At 35.9% G+C, this 25,857-nt stretch overlaps 1 protein-coding gene across 1 annotated transcript; it reads left to right on the top strand.

Moving 5' to 3' along the window:
• The first annotated feature begins 22,067 nt into the window (after positions 1 to 22,067).
• LOC131662438 (tryptophan synthase beta chain 1-like) lies at positions 22,068 to 25,208 on the top strand. The gene is made up of 5 exons (XM_058932218.1): positions 22,068 to 22,549; positions 23,378 to 23,734; positions 23,961 to 24,403; positions 24,534 to 24,628; positions 24,824 to 25,208. Exons 1-5 carry the CDS (start codon positions 22,220 to 22,222, stop codon positions 24,997 to 24,999), a joined length of 1,401 nt encoding a protein of 466 aa, XP_058788201.1. The 5' UTR covers positions 22,068 to 22,219; the 3' UTR covers positions 25,000 to 25,208.
• Positions 25,209 to 25,857: the final 649 nt, after the last annotated feature.

Here is a 25,857-nt window from a genome sequence, read left to right as displayed (position 1 = left end):
TTCCTCAATGGTAATGTCCTATACAAGCGAAACTACGATTCAGTGTTACTAAGATGTGTGGATAAGAATGAGGCCAAGGAGATCATCAAGGAGGTCCATGAAGGAACCTTTCGAACTCATGCAAATGGACATTCAATGGCAAGAAAGATATTAAGAGCAGGGTACTACTGGTTAACAATGGAGGCTGATTGCTTCCAATATGCAAGGACATGTCACAAATGCCAAATATACGCCGACAAAGTACACGTACCGCCAAATCCATTGAATGTGCTAAGTTCACCATGGCCGTTTGCGATGTGGGGGATTGATATGATAGGAATGATCGAACCCAAAGCCTCTAATGGACACCGATTCATATTGGTTGCCATCGATTATTTCACCAAGTGGGTCGAGGCTGCTTCCTACACTAATGTAACAAGACAAGTGGTTACCCGGTTCATCAAACATAACCTCATATGCCGATATGGGATTCCAAGTAGAATCATCACTGACAATGGATCGAACTTGAACAATAATATGATGAAGGAGTTGTGCGAAGAATTCAAAATTGAACACCATAATTCTTCACCATATAGGCCTAAGATGAATGGCGCTTTTGAAGCCGCAAACAAAAATATCAAAAAGATAATACAAAAGATGGTGAGGAAGTACAAGGATTGGCATGAAATGCTTCCCTTCGCCTTACACGGTTACAGAACTTCAGTGCACACATCCACAGGGGCGACCCCTTTCTCTTTGGTCTATGGTATGGAAGCAGTTCTTCCCATCGAAGTAGAGATTCCCTCTTTAAGAGTCCTAGCTGATACAAAGTTAGAAGAATCGGAATGGGTAAAAACCCGTCTTGATCAGCTGAATCTCATTGAAGAAAAGCGACTGACAGCTTTGTGTCACGGACAACTCTATCAGAAAAGGATGAAAAAGGCGTTCGATAAAAAGGTCCGTCCTCGAACTTACAAAGAAGGAGATCTCGTCCTCAAGAAGATATTACTACCCCGACTCGATGCCCGAGGAAAATGGATACCTAACTATGAAGGTCCATATGTCGTCAAAACAGTATTCTCAGGAGGATGACTTGTCCTCACCATGGATGGAGATGAGTTGTCGCATCCAATCAATTCAGATGCAGTCAAGAAGTACTACGCATAGCAGGGGCAAGATTCCAAACGAGATCCAAGATGATTCGTAAAGGATAAAAAGTCGTGCAATCACCAACTTCTGAAGTCAAAGGATTACTGGGGCCCTCGATAACAAAAGAGCGATAGCAATATTAATATCATTTCTATTTGTCATTTTTCTTTCTCCCATACTTTTTTGTACATTCGCCAATTCAAGGCAATAATCAATAAAAGATTTTCCCTTTCACACTGTGTCTTCCGTCATTTCAATACCAAATGCAAAGAATAATTTATTCCTCGTAAACTTTAAACTTTGAACTTAAAACAAGAAACTTACAAATCATTAGAAAAAATAAAGGGGATGAGACCACGACATCTCCGGTAGTCAATACACGCCTGGTGATATGATAGTTCCGAAAACACTGCAATATCCCAATAGACTAACCTCAGACGATCTGAGTTAAGATCCGCAAAGCTGCTCGAAAGGTTTTAAACAAATCCAATGGGTGACAAAAGATAGTACATCGAAGTCATCATACATATCCATATTCATATACACTCACATACGTGCCATTTGCATAAACATTCATGCATTTACAACAAGATCATAAGCATACGCATAATGCATTTGCAAAGTAACCTTCTATGCAGGTGAACTTGTCCGTATCAAGGCAAGTGAATCTTTTTGGCCCAGGTGAGCACTTGCTAAAGCTATAGCAAGTAGCCCTTTTGGGATTAATCAAAACTACGATAGTAAGCAGGTATGGCTAACTGCGACGACTTACTAGCACAATAGTAAGTGGGCTACAACATCTACGATAAGCTTACTCCAACTACGATAGTGAGTAGGTATGACTAACTGCGACGACTTACTAGCACAATAGTAAGTGGGTCATACCATCTACGATAAACTCACTCCAGCTACGATAGTAAGCAGGTATGGCTAACTGCGACGACTTACTAGCACAATAGTAAGTGGGCTACACCATCTACGATAAGCTTACTCCAACTACGATAGTGAGTAGGTATGACTAATTGCGACGACTTACTAGCACAATAGTAAGTGGTTCATACCATCTACGATAAACTCACTCCAGCTACGATAGTAAGCAGGTATGGCTAACTGCGACGACTTACTAGCATAATAGTAAGTGGGCTACACCATCTACGATAAGCTTACTCCAACTACGATAGTGAGTAGGCATGACTAACTGCGACGACTTACTAGCACAATAGTAAGTGGGTCATACCATCTACGATAAACTCACTCCAGCTACGATAGTAAGCAGGTATGGAAAACTGCGATGACTTACTAGCATAATAGTAAGTGTGCCCTACCATCTACGATGAGCTTACTCAAACTACGATAGGGAGTAGGTATACCAGCCGCGACGACTTACAATGACTATAGTAAGTGGGTTACCTACGAACTGCAAACCCTTGCTAGCACTATAGAAAGGTAACTACTTTCTATGCAGCAAGCTACGAGTCCTCGCTGCGTAAACCTCAAGCGTTAGCAAGGCATTCCTTTCTCCACCACCGGGTACAAGGCAAATTCAAAGGGGTCTTCCATTATTTAATAACTCTTCGATCCAAAGACGTGAGAACTGCGTACCCTCACGCCATTCAGTCGAAGGTGATTAAATAAGGGCAGCTATCATACCCCAAAATTTGCCTTCTTCATCCCACCTACAATTAGGGTTCTATCAAAACAACATTCCATAAGTCAAGAGTCTCCTGAGGCTAGGGTTTGAGGTTCTCTTGAAAAGATCAATAAGATAAGGTTCTCAATCAAAGTTCTATGGTTCATAATGACCTAAGATAGCTCCATGGCAAAAGTCAAAGCTCAACTCCAAAAGTTACCTGCTCAAACAAACTCCAAGATTCACAGTCAACTGATTAAACCTAAAAGTCAACCACAATCCAAGCATGGTCCAAACCTCTGATCATTGATCAAACATCAAATATAAAAGTGTATATCCATCATTTGATAAAAATTTGATCATGATTTATCAGTAGAAACTCAGGGATGAACAAATGCAAAAAGGTTCAAATTAGGGTTTCTCTAGGAGAAGGTCAACTCAACTTTGACTGACCATAACTCTCACGTGGAACATCAAAAATTCCCCACTCAAAGCCTATTTGGAAGGAAATTGGATTCTCTACAACTTTGTCTCTCACAAGCCAAGGCTAGAAATGCTTCATTTGAGAGGTATAATGCAAAAGTTTATAGGTCCTTTTCAAGCATCATGCAAAAGCAGTTTTTTGTCAAAGGGGATATGATCAAGATAAAAGCTACAAATGGAAAATATGTTCCAAAGTGGCTTATAGAGGACCTCTTGAGGTTTCCAAAAAGTCCTAGAACTCATTCATAGCTAAAATATTGAGTGAGATATGCTTGGTCAAAGTAGGGTGATTTTGGAGGACCAAATGTGAAATAAAAGAGGTTCAAATTGGATTTTTTTGCAAATGGGCCTATATTTTTATGATTCAACCTTGGTCAACAAGTCACTTATGTTACCCAAACCAAGTGCCACGAATTTTATCTTTTTATTTGATTTTATATGATTTTTATTTCATTTAAAAATGATTTAAAATAATATAATTAAAGGAAAAATCAAATATTGTGTTAAAATATTCACATGAGCCAATTCCAATCACATTTATGACATATTAGCAATATAATTTCGTGGTACATTGATTGAGAAAATATTGATACAAAATTTGACAAAATTAGAAAGTTTCCAATCAAATTTTAAATCAAATTTCTCAAAGTTGCAAGATTGGATTCAAGTGAGGTTTTGGACAATTTTATTAACCTAATACATTCCCTATAAGTAGAGAATGGAGGCCACATGAATAGGGGTTGAGAATTCTGCAAGAGGCACACGTTTAAGAACTGAAAATTTCACCAAGAAATTGGAATTCAGTTTGGTAGAATTCGTGACTTTCAAGAGGATCTAGGGATTGCAAAAGGTTCGTGGGATCATTCTGAAGCTGTGTGGATCATTGCGCTGCAACAACAACCCCAGAACAATCTCCAATTGACCGAGGTAGGTAGCTCAGAAATTTGGCTCGATTAGAGTAGTTCACGCATTCTCATGTAATTCTGATTGCATATTATGGTTTGTATGATTGTTGTGAACATTCTTGTGTGTTTAATTGGATTTCTGGGTGTCGCGGGCGAAAAATCGTATGTCTTTTTTCGGATGAGACACCTGATGCCTTCTTTGGGCTCGAGTGCTCAAAAAAATGATTTTTCTTTTGTACCGACCAAACTTTTTATTATTTCCAAAGGAGGAAAAGGAAAAAAGCTGCAATAACCTAAAAAGTGGGGGGAGAGATCTTTGGGTAAGAGGGTTGGTTATACGAAGGGAAGGTATTAGCACCCAACGTATCTATAGTACTCTATAGGTTTCTTTGCTTTGTTTTTCATTCCATGTTATTGAGAGGTTCTTGTGAAATAGGTGGGACCTAAGGTGTTTGTTTGATTATGCTCGCAAAGATCATCGCGATCCTCTGCATACATATCCCTTAGAGGGAATCAGAGCATCTGTAGCTCGGGGTCTACGGGTGCTAAGGTTTGAATGTTTTTTTTGTTTTGTTTTGCTCGCCAAGGATCGACCTTGTGCCTACGTATTCTCAAAGGGATGTTGAGAAAGTCAGAGCAATCGTAGTTCCCACTTATGCTAGTGGAAGCAAAGGAAAATAGACAAATGTCGTCTAAATGCTAGATGTATCTAATCTATATCATCACATACATCTGTTTGATTTTTGTTTGAAAATCTTTTCATTATAAGCCCTGGGCTGTGCCACTTATGGCGCTTAGAATGATAAAGATGTTTTTGTTTAACCAGCCTTGTGGCAAAAGTTTCAATGAAGTCAGCCTTGTGACAAAAACTTTGATTAATCAGCCAGCCTTGTGGCAAAAGTTTCAATGAAGTCAGCCTTGTGACAAAAACTTTGATTAATCATCCAGTACGGTGGTAAAACAGTTTGATTGATTAGCCAGCCTTGTGGCAAAAAGTTTGATTGATTGATTGATTGTTTGTGATGATATAGAAGAGATACTCCTAGCATAGAGATGAAAAATGTCTAATCTCCTAGGGTATTTGATTTGGATATTGGGGATGCTTATAAGAAGCCCGTGGGTCCTTGTACGAAGCCCAAGAGGAGGCTATCCGAGGGTCCTTGCATTGTAAGCCCAAGAGGAGGCTATGGGAGGGACAATCCAGGGTCCTTGCATTGTAAGCCCAAGAGGAGGCTATGGGAGGGACACTCGTTTGTACAAAGCCCAAGGGGAGGCATGGTATAGTTGGTTTGAGCTCTTAGAGCGATTTCACCGGGAAACCATACTCTATGTCCTAACCTAAACTAGTGAGATTCTTTGCACGAAGCCCAATAGGAGGCTATGGGGAACCTAGTGTTGTACTAAGTTGAACAAATATATATAACACAATCACAAACATGAACAAGTACGAACAAATATGAACGAGTACATGAACAAATATGAACAGTTATATGAACAGATATGAACAAGTATGAACAAGCACATATATATGACAAAGTGTGTGCATATAATGGAGTTTATGAAGGAAATATACCTGTAAGCATGCTCCATTTGTATACATAGGGGCTCGGGACTCATACTCGGGGAGAGGCCCTTTTGAGTTTATTCAAAGCTATGTAAACAGGTATTCACAAAGGGCTTGGGACTTATACCTACATGGAGGCCCATGGTATATTTTTGGGAAGATTTAAAGAAAACCTTCATTTTTGATTTGTTATTCAAAGTTAAAAAACAAATTAAGATATGTACAAAAATGTGTATGTACAATGAAATACCTAATTTCATGTACTGGAATGGGACTTATACCTATGTGGAGGCCCATGTTTTATTTTATAAAACATGGTTGATTGTTTTATTTACAGACGCGAGGTTTGAAAAAACTGTTTGAAAGTTATTGTTTTGAAAGAGGTTTTCTGTACAAAAGAAAACTGTATAAAAAAGGAAAAGGGACTTATACTCTCTAATATTCGAGAGGCCCCACATCGCTTTGAAAATCAATTGATCAATTAAAAAGATTTAATCAAATAGTTTCAAAAAGAAATGGTTTATCGTTTTTGAAAAGAATCGCGATCGCTCGTTCTAAAATGGTTTGAATTTTGAAAGAAGTTAATTAATCAAAATAAACAAAAAGGTTATCCTTAATTAACACTTAGATGATTAGGGTTTGCTCCAAAAATATTTACAAGTGATTAGATTTAAAAAATCAAGTGAAAAACAATATTTAAAAGTATTTAAAAAACTTAAAAACATGTCATTTTAAACTTAATTAAAAAAGTATTAAATGAATCTTTTTTTGTGATTTTTTTTAATATTGTCAAAATATGTATATTAAATAAAGAGTGTAAAAAAATGAAGTGAAAATAATGAATTTTGATTGGTTAAATTAATTGGTGAATTTTGTTAAAAAATGAAAGAAAAAAGGTTGCAAAAAATTGGTTTTGTCTCCCCTAGGGCTTGAACTCACGCCCTCTCCTCATCAGCCAAAACATGGACCAACTGAGCCACGCTTGTGGCTTGTTAAACATACGCGTTTGATAAAATATATTTTAAATCAAGAATTTGAATTTCTCAAACCAAATCTGGCGCCAAGAACACAACCCTAACTGATTTTCAAAATTCTTCAAAACTGTGTTGTTTTGATCGATCCAAGGGTCTATCTCACTCGGTTTTGGACGAGGAACATGATGACGACCTTTAATTTCATTTATTTTTGTTCTAAGATGATTAATCCTCTGATGAACACGAAGAACCCTAATATGACAAATCTTTGTGAAATCGTGTATAATCATGATATGATGCAATTGATTGAGGGCTATTATTCAGTGATGGTGCAGAAACAAGATAGTAACTCAGTTTTGCGTTTATGATGCATGTATGATAGAGTTTGAAGTTCAAGAACACTTACCTCAAAAACGGCCAAACTGGAAATTGAAATCGTGCCTGGAGGTGTTACAGATGCTTTGTGATGATCTGGATAGCTTCAATGATGATTATGGAAGGTGTCTGGATGCTTGGAACCAACTGAATTCATCTGAGCATGGCCATGGTACCCGATCTGCAGATGCTTTAAGAGTGAATCGAATTTGAAGATGGAGGTGTTTCAGATTGCTGGTGAGTGTTTGGATCATTCATATGAAGTATATGGATGGTGTTAGAAGTGTTGGTTTGGACAGATATAGCTTGGTATGGATTTTGGCATGATAAGGTTCAATATATGCAATTATGGAAGTGAGGTAGTGATTCTGAGATTTGAGGTGTTTTTGGGTGCATGAGTGATTCAAACACATCCCATATGATGTTTATGGTTTGCTAGAATCATCACTTTGGCCATAGCTTCAAGGATTTGGAGGTTGGGATTTCTACCTCACTTTGAAACATGAAACTTGCAATTCAAGAAAGAAAGAGAAAACCTATGCTTTGTGAGGTTTTGGTGTGTTTTTGAATGAGGTAATGACCTCTATTTATAGGCCAAAGAGTCTGAACTCAGAGCTTTGCAACTTGCTTCAAGAAGTGATGATTTGGCTTAAGGGATAGAAAGGAATCTTTCACATTTAATGCAATGGTTAAAAGTAACTAAACCATGGTTATTTTGGCCAAGCTTCTTATCTCTTTCCTATCTGATCTTAAACCAGAAAATATCATTCAATCATTGCTTTGGTGTGTCATTACTTGCATTATTTGGCAAATTGGTTCATAACTTTGCAAAAATGGCTTGAAATTTCAAGTGAAATGGTCACTAATGTCAAAATTCAAAACCATAGCTACACTCCATATTTTTTCATGCTCTTGGACATTTTGGAAAGCTCATATTACATACTTCAAAACCCTAGTTGAAAGTTTCTTCAAGATCTTTAAGGAAGTGGGTGAAAAAGATCCATGAACTTTGAGAAAAATGAAGTTTCAAGTGAAATTTTCCAAAGATGCCAACTTTGAAGCTCCATATCTCTTAAATGGTTGATCTTATGGAAACAAATTATATGTGTCAAAGTTGTTTATTGGATCAAAATCTACAACTTTCATGTTGGAAGTTTTTTTCAGTTTGTAGGTGAAATTTTGAGTTATTCCCTTCCAAAGTTTGGAAAAAACCATGAAAAACACTTAGAAATTTTTCTAAGTATGGAAAGTCAAACTTTTGACTTTTTGATTCTTGATTGATTTTCTTGATTTTTCTTGATCAAATGACTTCTCATATCATATATTGATGATTTAAAACTTCAAAAGTCATGTTTGACCAAAATTCCCCAAAAGTCAATGGTGATTTTGTACAGTTGACTTTTTCAGACGAATTGCGTTTCTGGAGGTTTTAAATGAAACAGGCTATCCTCACCAAATGGATGGTATGAATAAATCACATTGAAGCATTAGAGGATATTGAGCCATGGTTTGAGTTGTGGCACCATGTCCTGATTAAAAAGTCAGTTGTTCAGTGCATTAGGTCAAAAACCCTAATTGTCGACCTGATGAAATTGATGACTGTGGATCTTGAATTGAGATGCAATTTCCATTGGATATTGTCATAGGGATTATTTGAGGATGATTGAAACCTTTGATTGACTTCCTGGGGATTTTTAGGGTTTCCCAAATGTGATCCCTGATTTTAGTCCCTGATAGTTCAAAACCCTAATTCTGATGATTTGAAATTTCACTGTTGATCAATCCTTGTGTAGGAGATGTCTTGAGTCAATGTATTAGGTCAAAATGATGTACTTGGGGTCTTGAGGTCATGTCCCAAGTCATTGGGTCACATCCTGAGCAAAAGTCAGGAGTATGCTATCTTCAGTCAAAACCCTAATCTAGTTGGTTCAGAGCCTTTGAGCTTGTTGAAATGAATCTCTGAGGACCAAATGTTGATTGTTGATGAAGATGATTCATTTGAGATGAAGGGAGAACAAAACCCTAATTGATTGTTACTTGTATTGATGAGTGATTTCTTGATTTAACCCTGCTGAGTCACAAGTAGCAAACACAAGCTATGCAAATGATGCATATGCAATGATATGAGGTGGTATCTTAGGTCAAAAATTGGGGTATGACACTGGGCACATTTGATACCGATTGCCACTGTTGATAGGATTAGGGTTCTTGAGTTAAATTTAGGGTTTTTTAGTTAGAGGTAAAAGTAGGAGAAAGTAAGGGCATAAATAGGTTCGCAAGAGCAAGACGAAGAGGACAGAGGGGTCGCGAAAAATTTATATATGCATTGTGTGAGATTCGTTATTTTTTCAGGTGCATCTGCTACGAACGAGTTCGTAGTAAAATGGTAGCTAAATATCCAGAAAATACAGGTATAGTTGAGGAAGACAATGAACTGTCTTCGTCTGGTTGGCCTGTTTGAACTTTGCGCGCGCGTTTTCATGTGCCCCAATTGTCTTCATATTTTATTGTTTAATGTGCGTTGGACTAACGACTTGCATGCGTGGTTGGGTTGGCTAGTGGAGATAGTTGCGAGGGGGAGGTCGTGGGTTCGAGCCTCCCCTAAGGCATATATTTTTTTCTGAAATTTCCTGTGCAATCCTGTGTGTTCCCATCTAGACCATGTACCATATACCTTCAGATCTAGCCACTGGATCTTCAAACCCCTTAGATCCAACGCCCAGAATTAGTCCCCATAATATAAACCTCAAATCCAGCCACATAGAATCATAATCTCAATAAACTAAAAATTATTTTAATTAACATATTTATGTTAATTAAATCTTTTTAAAGTATTTATTTATATAATAATAATTATTTTACAAGTAAAATTAATATATAATGTTAATATTAAAAATCATAATTTGTTGTTCGTTCCGATTAAATCGATTAATCGCTATGGTCAATAATAATTTTAATTAAAATATTATTTAATTAAAATGTAATTAATTTCTATTTGGTTAAATGATTTCAACTATTCTATTAGTTGCAATGATTAACTCTTTTATTTCTCTCATTCCAATTTGTTGTTCTTTTTAATCGAATCAATCGATTACGAGGGGTAACGATACAAATTAATTCATAAAAATTATTAAAAAATACTATTATTCGTTATTAGTGATAATTAAATCAATTGATTAAAATTGGTAACGATACAATTATTAATCTTTTAACTATGGTAGTCTAATCAATCGATTATTGCGGTTAATAGTACAAATTAAAATCAGGGTTGTACGCCCAAACTTTAAAACACTTCCCGAAACCTTTTCAAAACTACGAATTATCAAAACTACGATAGGTAACTCAAAATACCTCCAAAACCATATCAAATCAAATTACAACTCTAAGGGCGTACAACCCTTCCCCAAACTACGTAGACTCTGATCCTCCATAAGGAGGTACGTAGGCACTTGGCAACAAGGCGAGTCCCCTCCCCCATAAATCTCATTTTGTCCCGATTTTATTCCTTTGAATTACAAACCTTTAATATTAATAATCTTGCTTTTAACCCTTTTGACTATCTGTAGCCTTTCTTTATTTTTTGCCATAAACCTTGATCATTATAATGCAAACCTTAGGAAAGGGTTGAGGATGCCTAACACCTTCCCTCGACCTGAATATAGTATCTTACTCTGATCTCTTAACGGCGTGAGGTTTCCTATTCGCCTTGGTAGAATAGGTGGCGACTCTAATCTTTAATTTTTAGGGCAGGCTGCTACACACGGGCCCTACCCCGCTGCCTACGTATCCGTTTTGTGGAATCAGAGGTATCGTAGCTCGGATAACTAGTTTCTATTTGTTTTGTGTTTTTTAGGTGAACGAGTTACATTCACACGCCGCTGCTCGACCTTTAGAGACTTAGGCTTGGGAATGTGTCATACCCCAAACTTTGCTCGTCTTATTTCATCTTCAAGGGTTCAAGGCTCAGTGGTTAAACTCAAGTCACTCTCTCCTAATCAAAGGTTCAAATCAGGGTTTTTCACTAAAAAAGGTCAACTCAACTTTGACCGGTCATAACTCTCACATGGTTTATCAGAAATTGTCCAACCAAAGCCTATTCTCAAGGAAATTTCATTCTCTACAACTTTGATGTTAGGCCCAAAATCAAGAAATGCACCATTTGGGAGATATAGACAAAAACATTACAGGTCCTTCTGAAAGTCAATTAGAAGTCATCTTTTTTCAAATGAAGCATACATGAACATGGAAGACTCAATTGATATGAAACAAAAAGGATCATTTAGAAGACATTCTAAGCTTTATAAATTGATCAATAACACCTCCATGGGGTTAAAATTGAGAGAGATACGCATGGTTGAGGTTGAGCAATTTTCAAGAGAGGCGTGAAACCCTAATTGACCAAAACTTGGTTTTTGGACTAATGGGCCTAGAATTTTGATTTCAAACATAACCATGGCCCATAAAAGGATTCTTGAAACCTTTATTTTATTTTTATTATATTTATCTTTATTTAATAGAATTTTTATTTCATTTAAACATTGATAAATTATATAAAATTGAAATAATTTGTTTTGATTTTTCAATTAGTTTAAATGATTCAACACACCCATAACATGAATAAAATTTCTAAACCTATTTTCATATTTTATGACTTTTATTTATATTTATTAAATCTTAAATAAAAAAATAAAATTTAAATACAAAAGAATGGTGCATGGCTTAAGGGCTTGGATTGCTATTATATTGGAAGCCCAAGATGACCTAGGGATAACTAGCAAATCGTGTAAAATCATGAAGAGGGGAATTAGAGCTAATTTTGGAAGGTTTTCATGGTGATCTCAATCAATATGCTAATCATGGATTTAAAAAAGATTCAGTTAAGTTCTGATGACCTAACACCTTGTACTATAAGTACAGAAGGTGTTCACAAGGTTTGGGGGGATTTGGGCCAAAGAAAAACTAGGGTTCACGTATGAGAAAATTTGATAATATTAGGGCATAACAGATAACACTCTCTGGAAAGTTTGAACGACTCTCAATGACCCCATTGCATTCCTGAACATCCCAAGAACTCATCCCAATCATCGAACAGAAACAAACGTCCTCAGAACGTCGCAGCCCATCTTCATTGGAGACAAGGTTTGAAGTTTTCGAATCCAATAATTAAGACTTATTAACTTATTTCGTGTTGATATTCGTGTTTAGAAGGTTGTTTAAGGCAGGTTGAACAAAGAACATGTGAAATTTAGGCACCGGATCGACGGATGCCATTGTTGTGGCACCAAGGTTCTTCATCTTCGTATACATGGTTGCAGCGTGCCGCAGGTCAAGATGATGATTCCATTGGGTTCGCAACATGCTATTTACGGGATCTGGGCGTTTTTTCGTGTTATTCGCTGCCATTCACGCAGGCTCGCAGACGCCTGTCGTCGGAGAAGAAGAACGGACTTACTGTTCCGGTGGCTACAAAACTCTTGGACTTTGAGGCGTTTGCATGCGTGGCCTCCAGGCGCAATCCGATTGGGCAGTCAACAAATGCCCTCTCTCCCTCCGCGCGTGTGGATTGTTGATAGGCTAGTCAGCATTCAGCAGCTGTCTCTCTCCCTTCTCTATTCGCTGGTTACTCGGTCTGGGCCCACTCGTTTGACTTGTATTTTTTGTATTTATTCAGTTAAGATATTAATTGTTACATAATACAGGCTTTCCGTAACATAATTGAATAATGAATCTAGCACATTTGGCGAGGGAGAGAGACCTATAACCTTTGGTACCTTGGTTCGACCCCAGGTTTTGTTACATTTTTATTCTATTTTCTCATCAGCAGATCCAGCGCGCACGGCACACGAAAGACCACTGTACACACTCAATATCCAGCCATTAGATCACATCAAAAGTAGATCAAACGCCCCAAGAACTGCAACCTTATCATGAACTTCAAGAATGCGCTACACAGAATAACTGCCATGTTTTTTTAATATAATTTTTTTGTATTATTATTGTTTAAATCAAATTAAGTATTAATTAATTATGTTTGATTAGGTTAATTTATTTTAATTAGGATTAGGGTATAAAATTAGGGTTAGATTAAATTAGGATTTTGGATTTTCCCGATTATTCGATTATTTTGATTATTCGACTTAATTGATTTAATTAATATTAAAAATCACGAAAACCCTAGAATGGTTATATGCGTTAGGGTTTGTCCAATCCCACTGCCCATTTGGCAAAGAACATTAACCCTTAATTAATTCTCTCCTCAACCCGACTAAATCTATTAGTCGCATTAGACGAGAGATAAGATATATAAAAACCTAAAATACATTTAATTTGCTGCCCGCGACGATCGAATCTATCGATCTGAGTAACCAGCAATGCCCCCTTAATCCGTTAGCTATATTGATCAAATCTATTAATCATCGCATCTAACGATGACATATTAAACCAGGGTTGTGCGCCCAAATCTAAAACATCCAAAACACTTCAAATCAAACTACAGATTTTCATCCTTTTCAACCAGGCAATTCAAAATGTCTTTCAAATCAAATTCAAAACTGCGATAGGCCATTCAAAAAGCCTTTAGAACAATTTCAAACCACAAATTCTAATTATAAGGCGTACAACCCTGTGCCCGAACTACGTTGACTCTGATTCTCCATAAGGAGATACTTAGGCACTTGGATAACCAAGGCGAGTCCCCTTCCCTAAAACCTCCATCCAGTTCAAATCTCAATTTTCCCCCTTTTCACTTCTTTAGCTATTATCCTAAATATTTTAGCCATAAGCCTTAACCTTAGATACAAACCTTAGGAAAGGGTTGAGGGTGCCTAACACCTTCCCTCGACCTGATTATAATAACTTACCCCGATCTCTTAACTACGTAGGGTTTCCTATTCGCCTTTCAGAATAGGTGGCGACTCTAAATCTTAATTTTATAGCAGGTTGCTACAGAATGGAGCGGAAATAACAAGCTCTTAAGAAAAGAAAATCAAAGAGTGTGGTTTGTGTTTTAAAGAATGCATGAGGAAAACCTAAGCTAAGGGGGAAAGCTTGCTACCTAATGTTATCATACAAAGGGTACAAGTCTAAACTAAGCTAGAAACCTATGGGGGAAAACAAAAACAACACACAAAAGTATCACACAAACGAGCTCCGATCGTAAAGAAAACAAAACTGCCGGCGCAGGCCGAGTAGTAGAAAAGCGGTCCCGCCATAGCCAATGGGAGCGAATCACCCGAGTCAACCAAGCATTAGACCTCGCGAAAATGATCGGGCCATAGACAAGAGGAGCGGGTCCCTCTCAGCAACCAAGCCGTCACGGATATGAAAGGAAAATGGTGCGTGCGTACACCGAGCGTCAACGTCGATCAACGTGAGCTATAGGAAGTGCGGGGGTCTGGTTGCATGAACCCTTTTCCTGACATACTCGATAACAAGATCTTGTGCAGGTTCAGAAGCGAGCAACGCGTAGCGTGCGCATACTGAACGGACTCGATGAGACTGGGCGGGGGTTGATTACTAACCCTTTCCGCATGCCTTCTATGAGGACTTAACGGAGTGCCATATAGGGCTTATTACATAGTGACTCCCTGCCGTAAAGCACAAATATAAACACACCAACAAAAACATAGCCTCTTTCGAGGGCTTGGCCAGTGCATGTCTAAGTCCTACTTCTCATGTTACAGGATGATGCGAGAAAGCGATAAAGTACGAGAAAAAATAAAATGAAACGGGATCAATACCAAACGGATGATGATCCGTAAACTGTAGCGAAGAAAAGAAAAGAAACTAAGGATCCCGCGAGCGAGCTAGCAAAGCAAAAGCAAATAGTCAGCACGCCGATTAGCCATGCAAGCACACAAAGGTCGACATGCGCGTCGAGCATAATCACAATACACCTGCAAGAGGAACAAGCAAACCAAACAAGCAGATATAAAGTAATAAGAACGTGTCTCCATGATGAGAACACGGTACGAGTGAATGAGATTGTGTCCCGCAAATAGAGCAGAACACTCACGTAATAAGCGTCGACCGATGACTATCCAAAAGCCTTGCACACTAGCATACAAGTTAGAGATAACAAACATCGCAATCGGAATTACGTTGGTGCTTTACACCGAAAAAGGATACGAAATGAGAAATTAACACACTTTTTAAACATAAATCGAGCGAAAATAAGATAACAACCAGAAATAATGCTCAAATGTTAGTCAAATATGTACACAAGTATTATGGAAACCAAAGCAAGTATTTACAAATCAAAAGGTACACCAAAACCGTAAAATCGGGTATAAACGTTAAAACTAAACTATATAACAAAATATTTAAATTCTAACAAGCAAGAGATATTACATGTTTTTATTATTCTTTTATCATGCAAAAGTCTAACAAATATAATTGTTTTTATGTCATTTTTATTACCTAAAAATAGGGAAGAAACTAAGTGAAAAATCCTAAATCTAACATGAATTTGAGATAGATCCAGGGGGTTAAAAGTTGGATATATGGTGTGTATGGCAGTTCTGGGCGTAGGCCCTAACATGTATTAGGCCCAGCAGAATTTTTTGTTTCAGGTTTCAATTAGCACAAAAAAAAAGAGATATGATTGGGCTTATGGGGGTGTAGATTGCAATTTCGTGTTCAGCCCAATGTAATTCAATCCGTTAGAACTTCTAAACCAATTTCAGTAATCATATTTTTTTAAAATCATTTTCCAGTTAATGAAACAATTAAAACTCAAATTAATCAATTAATTCACATTGCTAAAATTAAAAAGGAAAGGGATTAGGGTTAACTATCAAATGTGGCCATTGGAGTTTCTTTGAAGCTTCTTCTTCCTCACGAACAAAATGTGGCGACCGGGGCGGTTTACCTTCTCTTCTCCGGTTTCTCCGATGAAGCTCGTGGAACAACACTGCTAACCACTCTCCTTTCCGCCTCGCACTCGCTCCTCTCGCGTCTCTCTCAATCACCCGCTCATCTCCCCTCCGTCTCCTCTCTCCGATCAATCGAAATCATGTCTCAAAAGAAAATAAGAACGGAACACGAAGATTGTAGGATTACTGATCGGAGAAGCTTTGACGCCTTCTTCAACGGCAGCGAGAGGAAAAGAGAAAAACCGAAGGTCATTGCTCAGATATACGATTCCGTTCTTCGTCTCCTTCTTTCTCTCTTTCGCTTTCCTCGTCTTCTTGAATTCTCTTGCGTTTTTCTGTGGCCTCTGCATGATGCGTTGTTGTTGCCTATTGAATTTCTTCGCGGTGGAAGAGATTGATGAAGCTCGACGACGTTAGAGCGGGTACGATTCTACAGAGTCGTTTTCTTGGAGATTCAAGGTTGGAGAGTTTTTTTTGGTGAATTCGTGATAACATGGTGAACTCGGTAATTGATGATTGAAGAACTCAAGTGTGATGAAGATTGAGATAACGGTTATGTTGACATGATGACTTGATTGGAATTGTGCAGAACTTTATGCGTATTGAAAATGGATGTGTGATTCAGAGAAGATGATGTTCTTGAAGGTTTTGATTGAAGCGTGAGGATTATTGATGGAGGTTGAGATTTTGTTCCGCATAGATGAAGAAGAGTGAAGAAGGTGTCGAGTGATTGAAGGTTATCGAAGGTTGATGATGGATGATGATTATAGTGTAGTTGAAATTCAGAGAGAAGAAGATTGGTAGGTGATGAAATGGAAGCGTGAAGGTGAAGATAAAGATGCCAAGAAAAGTTTGTTACGTTTCGGTTCAGGTTTGTTACTTTTTCGGTTATGTTCTCTTTTAGTTCAGATTTTCTCCTCTCTGTTATTTTCTGTTCTGCTTCTTGTCACCCTCTATTCCTTTTGTGTTGTTGGTGTGCTTTTTGTACGAACCGGTCTCGGTTCGGTTGGCTTTTGTGAATAGGTTTTCTTTGTAAGTTTTGGTTTAACTGCAGGGCTGAACCGATGGGAGTTATTTTGGACTGGTTTTATTCGTTGCATGATTTTTTTAGGTGTAGATAGATTATGGCATGAAGAAACTTGGTCGAACACGAACACGTTGCTTTTCTTTTTATCATTCACTTTTTTGTAATGAATTATATGGAATTTTGTAATGTTTCTGATGAAATAGTCTTGAACTTGTAATGAATGGACAGTTGACTTTCTTCTTTGTAAAGAACACTGTTGTAAAGAGCTTTGTACATTTTGTGGAAGACTTGAATTTTTGGATGACTTGTAATAATAATCGAAATGGAATTTGATTAGAATTGAAATGCCTCCTTTTTGTTCTTGCAATTAAATGGCGAATTACAATCCAAAGTTTGCATCTTGAATAACCTTCTTCTAACATTTGAATCAAAGTCGTATTATTATAAGTATTCAAGCTTCATAACACTTTGCAATTATATTTCCATTCTGTTCAATTTGTACCAAAACTCGTAATAAAAACCAACCAATGAAAGAATGCTTCTAAAATCTTGATAACAAAGAAATATGACTGGAACGTATAATTTGGACTTTGAACCATGATGAATGCCTTAATATTGAGATGATTCACACACTCCCCATAACTCAAATTATGCCTTGGTGTGATATCCCGAAACCATAACTTGCATCACACGTACTCAGTTGAATCTAACTGTCTTGAAACCATGACACTCTTTATTATTTTTCTTTGATTTTGAGCGACGAAATAAACGTCCCTTATAAATTATAGCACAGAGAAAGAGGCCAAATTTTGGGGTGCAACACCATCTTAGCTTAATAGGCTTGTCCCGTCGTCGTCTGTCTTTGGTCTTAGTTGTTTTCTTTTGTTTCTATGCATCTGCTTTGACTTGCATTTGTTTCTTGTACCTTCTGATATTTTGATCAATGAAATATTATCTTCTTCACTCTATGTGTCTTTTATCATCTGAATCTTTTAATGTTTTTTGATGTTATGACAAAAAGGGGGAGAAACATGATAATTGATTTGGTTTGTTATATCAGTTGATGGGATTAAGTCTCAACATTTCCTAACATTATTTGCAAGTTCTATGTCTCTGAGATTTTTTGCAGGATTAAAGATATTCTGAAAAAGCTCAACATGAGAAGCAAATACAAAGGAGAAATTGAAGCTAGCTTAGCGCTGAGAAGCTTCAAGATCAGAAGCAAGAAGAATGTTTTGATATTCTTTTTTAGAATGCTCTGATACATTTTCTTCTTTTGAATGCTCTAATACATTTGCTTCTTAAGAATGTTCTGATCCATTCATGCTCTGATATATCTTTGTTTAGTATGCTCTGATACATTCCAAGATGTAAGTCTGCTCTGATACATTCAAAAATGTTCTGATGCAATCAAGCATGCAGTGATTCAATTGATTACAAAGGGAGAAATTCAAAGCTCTGAAGCTGTCCTATGGAAGCAAGAAGCAAAAGCTCTGAATATTCTGAAGTTCTATGCAAAGTGAAAGTCTCTACTGAAATGGAAAAATACTCAGGGAAGTCTTTCATTTATAAAAATATTCTAGTATTTATTTCAAGGGGAGATTGTTAATCTCAGGGGGAGACATATTCACACACTCTGATTATATGCTTATGCTATATCTGTGTAATTGTCTTTTGTCATTTGATATTATGGTTACAAATTCATATCAATTATATATGTTTTTGTCATCATCAAAAAGGGGGAGATTGTTAGAACAAGAATTGTTCTGATCAATATTCTTGTTTTGATGATAACATTATATATGAATTTTGTATAAGACAATGTGGTACTCTAATCCTTTGAATTTTCCATTTCAGGAAATACATAAAGAGTATGCACAATTCAGCGCTCAGAAGCACTGACTTAGAAGGTTCTGGAAGGCTGCATCAGAACATGCTCTGGCAAGACATCAGAAGATGGTCAAGCAGAATCAGAACATGAACTATGAAGCATCAGAAGAACATGAAGTCAGAAGCAGAAGCACTGAAGTTCTGAACGGTATCACGCTCAAGCTCTTCAAAGTCAGAAGAGAAGAAGATGCTCTGCACCAAGCTGATTGACTCTGATATTCAAACGTTGTATCTACAAATCTGAGTTCAGAAGCAAGTACAAGACGACAGACTATTAAGTCTAGTCTCTGACTGGCAAAAGGAACGTTAGAATCTACAAAAGGCAAAGTCAGTAAAACCAGGAAAAACATGGCTCGAGGTAGTTGACAAAAGTGTGAAACATTAAATGCAAAGTTGTACTATTCACGCAATGCATTAAATGAAACCAACAGTCATCTTCTCAAAAGCCTATATATATGGAAGTTCTGATCAGAAGCAGCTAACGAATTCTTGGACATTATACCAAAACGCTGTCAAATTTAAAGCTCACGAACTTCATCTTCAACCTCACAAACTCTTGTGATATTTAGTGAGTGTTAAGCTTAGAACTTACGAGAAATATCACTGTTGTGATTATAGCTTTATAAGAAGCAATTCATACTCTTGTAAACATTATTTTACATTGATTGTAAAAGGTTCCTAGAGTGATCAGTGTGATCAGTAGACTCTAGAAGACTTAGAGGTTATCTAAGTGGTGAATTCCTAGAGTGATCAAGTTGTGATCTGTATACTCTAGAAGACTTAGAGGTTATCTAAGTGGAAAACCATTGTAATCAGTTGGATTAGTGGATTAAATCCTCAATTGAGGTAAATCACTCTAAGGGGGTGGGCTGGAGTAGTTTCGTTAACAACGAATCAGGATAAAAATAATTGTGTTCATTGTTTTTATCTTACAAGTTTTTAAAGTCACACTTATTCAAACCCCCCTTTCTAAATGTTTTTCTATCCTTCATGAAGAATCTTGATTATGACCAAATTATTAATGATTTTGCAACAAAAAAATGCTAAGAGGATGATATTTAAATAATTTTAAAGTTTGGTCAATTTTTTATAAGAAAAAAGATCGGATCAAGAAGAAGAAGAAGAATAACTCTCTTTATAGTTGTTTATCTTTTGATGTAGTATAAATATTGATACAAAGATCCATACTTCTATTCTTTTTGCACAATGCCAAATGAAAATGTATTTTTTATCCAATTATTTCTTTTATCCTTATGTATTTTTTGTTTAGAAAAATTATAGGGGCATCACTCGTTTGATTCGCCCAAGGCACCCAAATTCAAAGGACCGGCCCTGCCAAGAGTAGTTCGTAGAAGTTTCGAGGATAGCTTCGGAGAGTTTTATTTAGTTACTTTATATTAGTGGTGTCTTTCTCTGATATGTAACATCGGGTCCAAAACGCTTTGTGTTTGCGGATGATTATTATATTTGATTAAACTATTTTCATAATATTTTCGGATGTCATACATGGTTTTAAATCCAAGTTGTAATAAGACCGAATATTTATGTGTTTTGTTATGAAGAAGTTTATTATGTGACGATGATTCTGCTGCGATGTTTTTAAAGTGACGTGTTGAATCGTAATCAAATACATCTTTTAATTGATGTAACCCGTGTTATGAAGTAAGATTGTTATAATGATGTTTTCTATGAAGTGTGACAACACCCTTGAGTTTGTGATTCTATTTGATTTAATTTTCACAAATTATATGCGAAATATTTGTGGATTTAGAAGAGTGTTACAATTGTCGAATCTAACTTGAAAAGGTGCTTCTCGTGATGAAGTAAGAGTAGCAATGAGAACTCAGCCTATTTTTCTCACTTAAGAAGAGAAAAGTAAAATGGAAAAACTATAAGTGAGTAGAATGCGAAAAATACAATTGAAAATGTGGGAAATGAGTTTTGTTTTTCTGAAAAATGTGAGCGTGAATTAGATATTTTAGAGTTTGCGTAGAAAAGTGACGAGAAAAAAAATAATTTTTTTTATTGAATTTTTTTGGAGTAAAATATATAATTTTATTACCAAAACAGTCGAATACAAAGCCGATCAAAAGATCCAGGCATCTACAGAAATTCTAACCAAACAAATAGACCAAGATTTAGCTAATCTCACAAGATCCTAATTGAACATGATTTTTCACACATTTAATCACCCGCGCCCGCAATACCACTGCAACCTTGATTTGGTGGACAAGATCCGGACTTGGAGATACTTTCTCAAAGCAAAGAGCATTCCTTGCTTGCCACAGATGGTATATTTTTTTTTATTGAATTAAAGAAATAAAAAGTGAATTTTTAGTGGAAAATATGAAATAAAAATGAAAATTTCCAAATGTAAGAAAAAACATTGAATATTCAAATAATCCGTTAAATTTTGGCGTGTTATTTTTTTATCTTTAAATTTTATTAATCACCGAAATCAAGACCCAAATAATTATATTTGTAAGATTTAAATTTTAGTCTCTAAATTAATTGAAAAAATATTATATTAATATGACCATTAAAAATGAAATTTCTAGTAATATATATATATATATATATATATATATATATATATATATATATATATATATATATATATATATATATATATATATATATATATATATATATATATATATATATATATATATATATATATATATATATCATTTTTGAAACATTTGGTTTAGTAAACAGCTTTTTAATAAATATATTCAAAAATTAATAATTTCATGTTTTCATTCTCATCTCTTATCTGATTTCTAATATTAAGAAATAAATAAAAAGGAAAAAATATTCTTCTTTAATATATTTATAAAAACATTTGATAGTAATTGAATAATTTGGTTACAAGTTCCATGCACCAAATTTATAACGTACAATAAATTCAGTTAACATTACCAATATATACCTAAAAAATCATATTATTATGAAGGTCAATATCATAATTAATTTTTAGTCTTTCTAGTATTTTAGAAAATAAAGATAACCAATTTTGTGAATATTCTGTGAACCATAAAATCTTATGTATCTTGAACATGAACATGGTCACTTGTTACAATCTCCTCCTCTAAAATTAATTCTTTAAAAAGAAATAAATTTTTGAAAAATAATTTATAATATCCCAAAATGTTTTATTTGTCATATTACAATGAATCAAAACTATATTCAAATTTCAAATATTCATAGTACCATAAAAAGTAAAATATTTTTCTTCAACATTCAATTTTTTGAGCATATAGACAAAATTCCCATATCTCAAAAATCCATATAAATTCCATAAACCTTCAACAACAACAACATCAATTTCAATCCAATTAACAAAGAAGAAAGAAAAACCTAACCTAACATGGCTTCATCCATTTCAACTCTCAATTCATCAATGTTACTTCCAATTTCCAAAGAACAAAACTACCCATCTTCCAATTTTCATTCAATTAGCTTAAAGTCTGCATCTTTACCTTCAAAAATCTCTTGTTCTGTCACTAGAGATGCTTCCTCTGTTCTCCCATTGCAGGATCAGAACAAGGTTGAAAATGGGTCGGTTGTTCCTCTAAGACCCGATTCGTTTGGGAGGTTTGGGAAGTATGGTGGGAAATATGTTCCTGAAACTCTTATGCATGCTCTTACTGAGCTTGAAGCTTCGTTCTATGCACTTGCTGCTGATGAAGATTTTCAGGTTCTGTAAAAAAAAATTCAATTTTTAAGGTTTTTTTTAAGGGAATTGATACGTTTTTGTTTTCTGTGAAACTGTTTAATTAGATTCTGGTACTGATTTGCTTCTTTTGCAATGTGGGGTTTTGCTAATTTTCGCTAATAATGAGTTTTGTTTGTTGGTCGGTGTTGCACACTAATTGACTGTTGAAATGTGGCACTGAGGGCAATGGTTGTTTTGTTTCGTTTTTGTGAAAGTTTAAATGTGTTTGGAATGCTAATTTGTTTGCTCAATTGATTCGTCTTTGGTTTTCCATGAAAGTTGGGTTTAGTCATTTGCCAGAAACTTAGCTGAGGTTAAAGATTGCACTCATCCCTGTTAGTTTGATTTAGAATTTTTAAGGTTAACTTCACTTTTTTCTTACTTTCTGTTTCTTAACCTATTGATGGTTGTAAAGTTTGAAGTTTTATGATAATTTGAATGTTTATCATTTTTTGTTTCATACAGAACAACAAAATAGAACTCTTTCTGACTGAGTGCATGTTTGATTTATCTTTTGGAAGAGTCAAAAGCGATTATAGAGGTGTATAATTGATTTTGGAATGATTTTTTGAGGTGTTTGGTTCTTTTAAAGTAGAATTGATGAATTGATTCTACTTGAAACTAGAATTTGATCTATATTATAACAGAATTTATTCACTTAAAATTAATTTTTTTCACCGCAAAACCAAACATACGCTCAATTGATCTACTATATTATAACACACACACACTCAAACATAGGCAGTAATCAAAACAGTTTATTGGAAAGAAAAATAAAGGAAATCTTCTGAAATTGATATTTAATTGCAGAAAGAACTGGCTGGGATTCTAAAGGACTATGTTGGTCGGGAGACACCTCTTTATTTTGCAGAAAGGTTGACGGAGCATTACAAGAGGCCTAATGGTGAAGGTCCTCAAATTTATTTGAAGAGGGAAGATCTTAACCACACCGGAGCCCATAAAATTAACAATGCTGTTGCTCAAGCTTTGCTTGCCAAGAAATTAGGCAAAAAACGCATTATTGCTGAAACCGGAGCTGGGCAGCATGGAGTTGCAACTGCTACTGTATGTGCTCGATTTGGTTTAGAATGCATTATTTATATGGGTGCACAGGATATGGAAAGGCAGTCACTGAATGTCTTCAGAATGCGTCTTCTTGGTGCTGAGGTATAGCAGTTTTTATTGTTGTTCCATTTGGTTTAGTTAATGTATCCTATATTTAGTCTCTTGTTTGTTGAAAAAATGGTAACAATTTTCCCTATAAAGAGTTAGGTGTGTCGGTCCTGCACCAACACATGTGGCTACCTTAAATCACATCTCCTGTATTAAATTATTGCCGTATTCTACGTGTTTGTATCAACATCGTGTCTAATAGTTGAGTTCTGTAATATAGGTGAGACCAGTCCACTCTGGGACTGCTACACTTAAGGATGCTACATCCGAAGCTATAAGAGACTGGGTGACGAACGTTGAAACAACTCATTATATTTTGGGTTCTGTCGCTGGACCGCATCCATATCCAATGATGGTGAGAGAGTTTCATGCTGTGATCGGCAAGGAAACCAGAAAGCAAGCATTGGAAAAATGGGGAGGGAAACCAGATGTTCTGATTGCATGCGTCGGTGGAGGTTCAAATGCCATGGGACTTTTCCATGAATTTGTTGATGATACTGATGTTAGGCTAATTGGTGTGGAAGCTGCTGGCTTTGGCCTCGACAGTGGCAAGCATGCTGCTACATTAACGAAAGGAGAAATTGGGGTTTTGCATGGAGCCATGAGCTATCTGCTGCAGGATGCTGATGGACAAATTGTTGAGCCTCACTCTATTAGTGCAGGGTAATTCTTCGGACCAATAATTTTATATCACATTTCTTGTGTTTACTTAGATTATATTTACTTGATAGAACCAAAGTTCGAATTCTGGCTGTTCTGATTGTCTTATTTTCCTTAAAAAACTGTTTTTTAGGTTGGACTACCCTGGTGTTGGACCTGAACATAGCTTTTTGAAAGACTTGGGACGTGCTGAATATTATAGCATCACTGATGATGAAGCATTGGAAGGTAGGACTGCCGCGACTTTGTTGCTTACAATTTACATGATTAAACATATACGTGAAAATATTTTGTATAATATGAAAATTGCGTGAATTTTTAAGTCTTCGTGCTTTGTTTCCTGCTCTCTCCAATTGGCATAGTTGTCCTTTATAATTGTTCGATATTTATTCCAATAATTGATGTCTTCCATAATACGTGCAGCTTTTAAGAGAGTTTCGCGACTCGAAGGCATCATTCCAGCTCTTGAGACATCACATGCCTTGGCTTATCTTGAGAAAGTATGTCCAACTCTTCCTAACGGAACAAAGGTTGTGGTTAACTTCAGCGGCCGAGGTGATAAGGATGTTCATACTGCTATCAAGTACCTGAAAGTTTGAAGAAGGTTTCTTGTTCTTGTATTGAATAATGGTTTAGCTGCTGAATGGTTGGTTTCGTTTTCATACTTAGAGACAGGATTAGTTCACTTTAAATTCATGAAATGTAATATATAGTCAAAGAACCATCTGCGGCTATACAGTCTCGAATAATTATCTGTTTTGAATGTTATGAGTAAGGTAATAAATGATACTAAAATATGCTGTTGAAATTTGCTGCTTGAGAGTGTTGTATTTTTTGAAAGCTATAGTGATGTATGAGTTTGAATATTGTTGTGATTTAATACCTACTACGAACGAGATTTTATGTTGTGGACGTGTGCCTGATAATGCAGAGAATCGTGGTTAAATGGGGCCTAATATTGTTAACTAATTAGTATATATTGATGCAAACTTGGATTGTTAACTAATTAGTATATATTGATGCAAACTTGGATCTATCACCGTATTCTAGATATTGGTGGACGAGAATTCAACCAAGAGTACCTGGAGATGAGTTAGGTGCCAACATCTTCATTATAACAAAGGGACATAAAATAAAACTACAAAGCCATATAGAGAGCAGCTATTATTGCATGATGTGGCATTCCAGAAATAAACCCCTCACTGATTCACATGTCTGCAAGATGACTTTTTTTTTTTTTTTATCAATGTGTTGGCTGAAGATTTCGTTTAGAAAGAATGTTCTTTGAAGAGTTAGAATTCGAAGGAAGATGGTTACTGATGACCATTTCTGAGATTAAAGATGGCTACTGATGGCCATGTTTCGAGAATGATTGTTTGAGTTGGAACGAAGATAGTCAGAATTGGGGCTAATTCGAAGAGGGTTATCTTTGAGACTTAAACGTTTTGCGAAACACG

The sequence above is a fragment of the Vicia villosa genome, linkage group LG3 (genome assembly GCF_029867415.1).
Source record: "Vicia villosa cultivar HV-30 ecotype Madison, WI linkage group LG3, Vvil1.0, whole genome shotgun sequence".
NCBI classification, from domain to species: domain Eukaryota; kingdom Viridiplantae; phylum Streptophyta; class Magnoliopsida; order Fabales; family Fabaceae; genus Vicia; species Vicia villosa.
The sequence above is the reverse complement of the archived record's forward strand: the minus strand, read 5'-3'. Positions and strand labels throughout refer to the sequence as shown.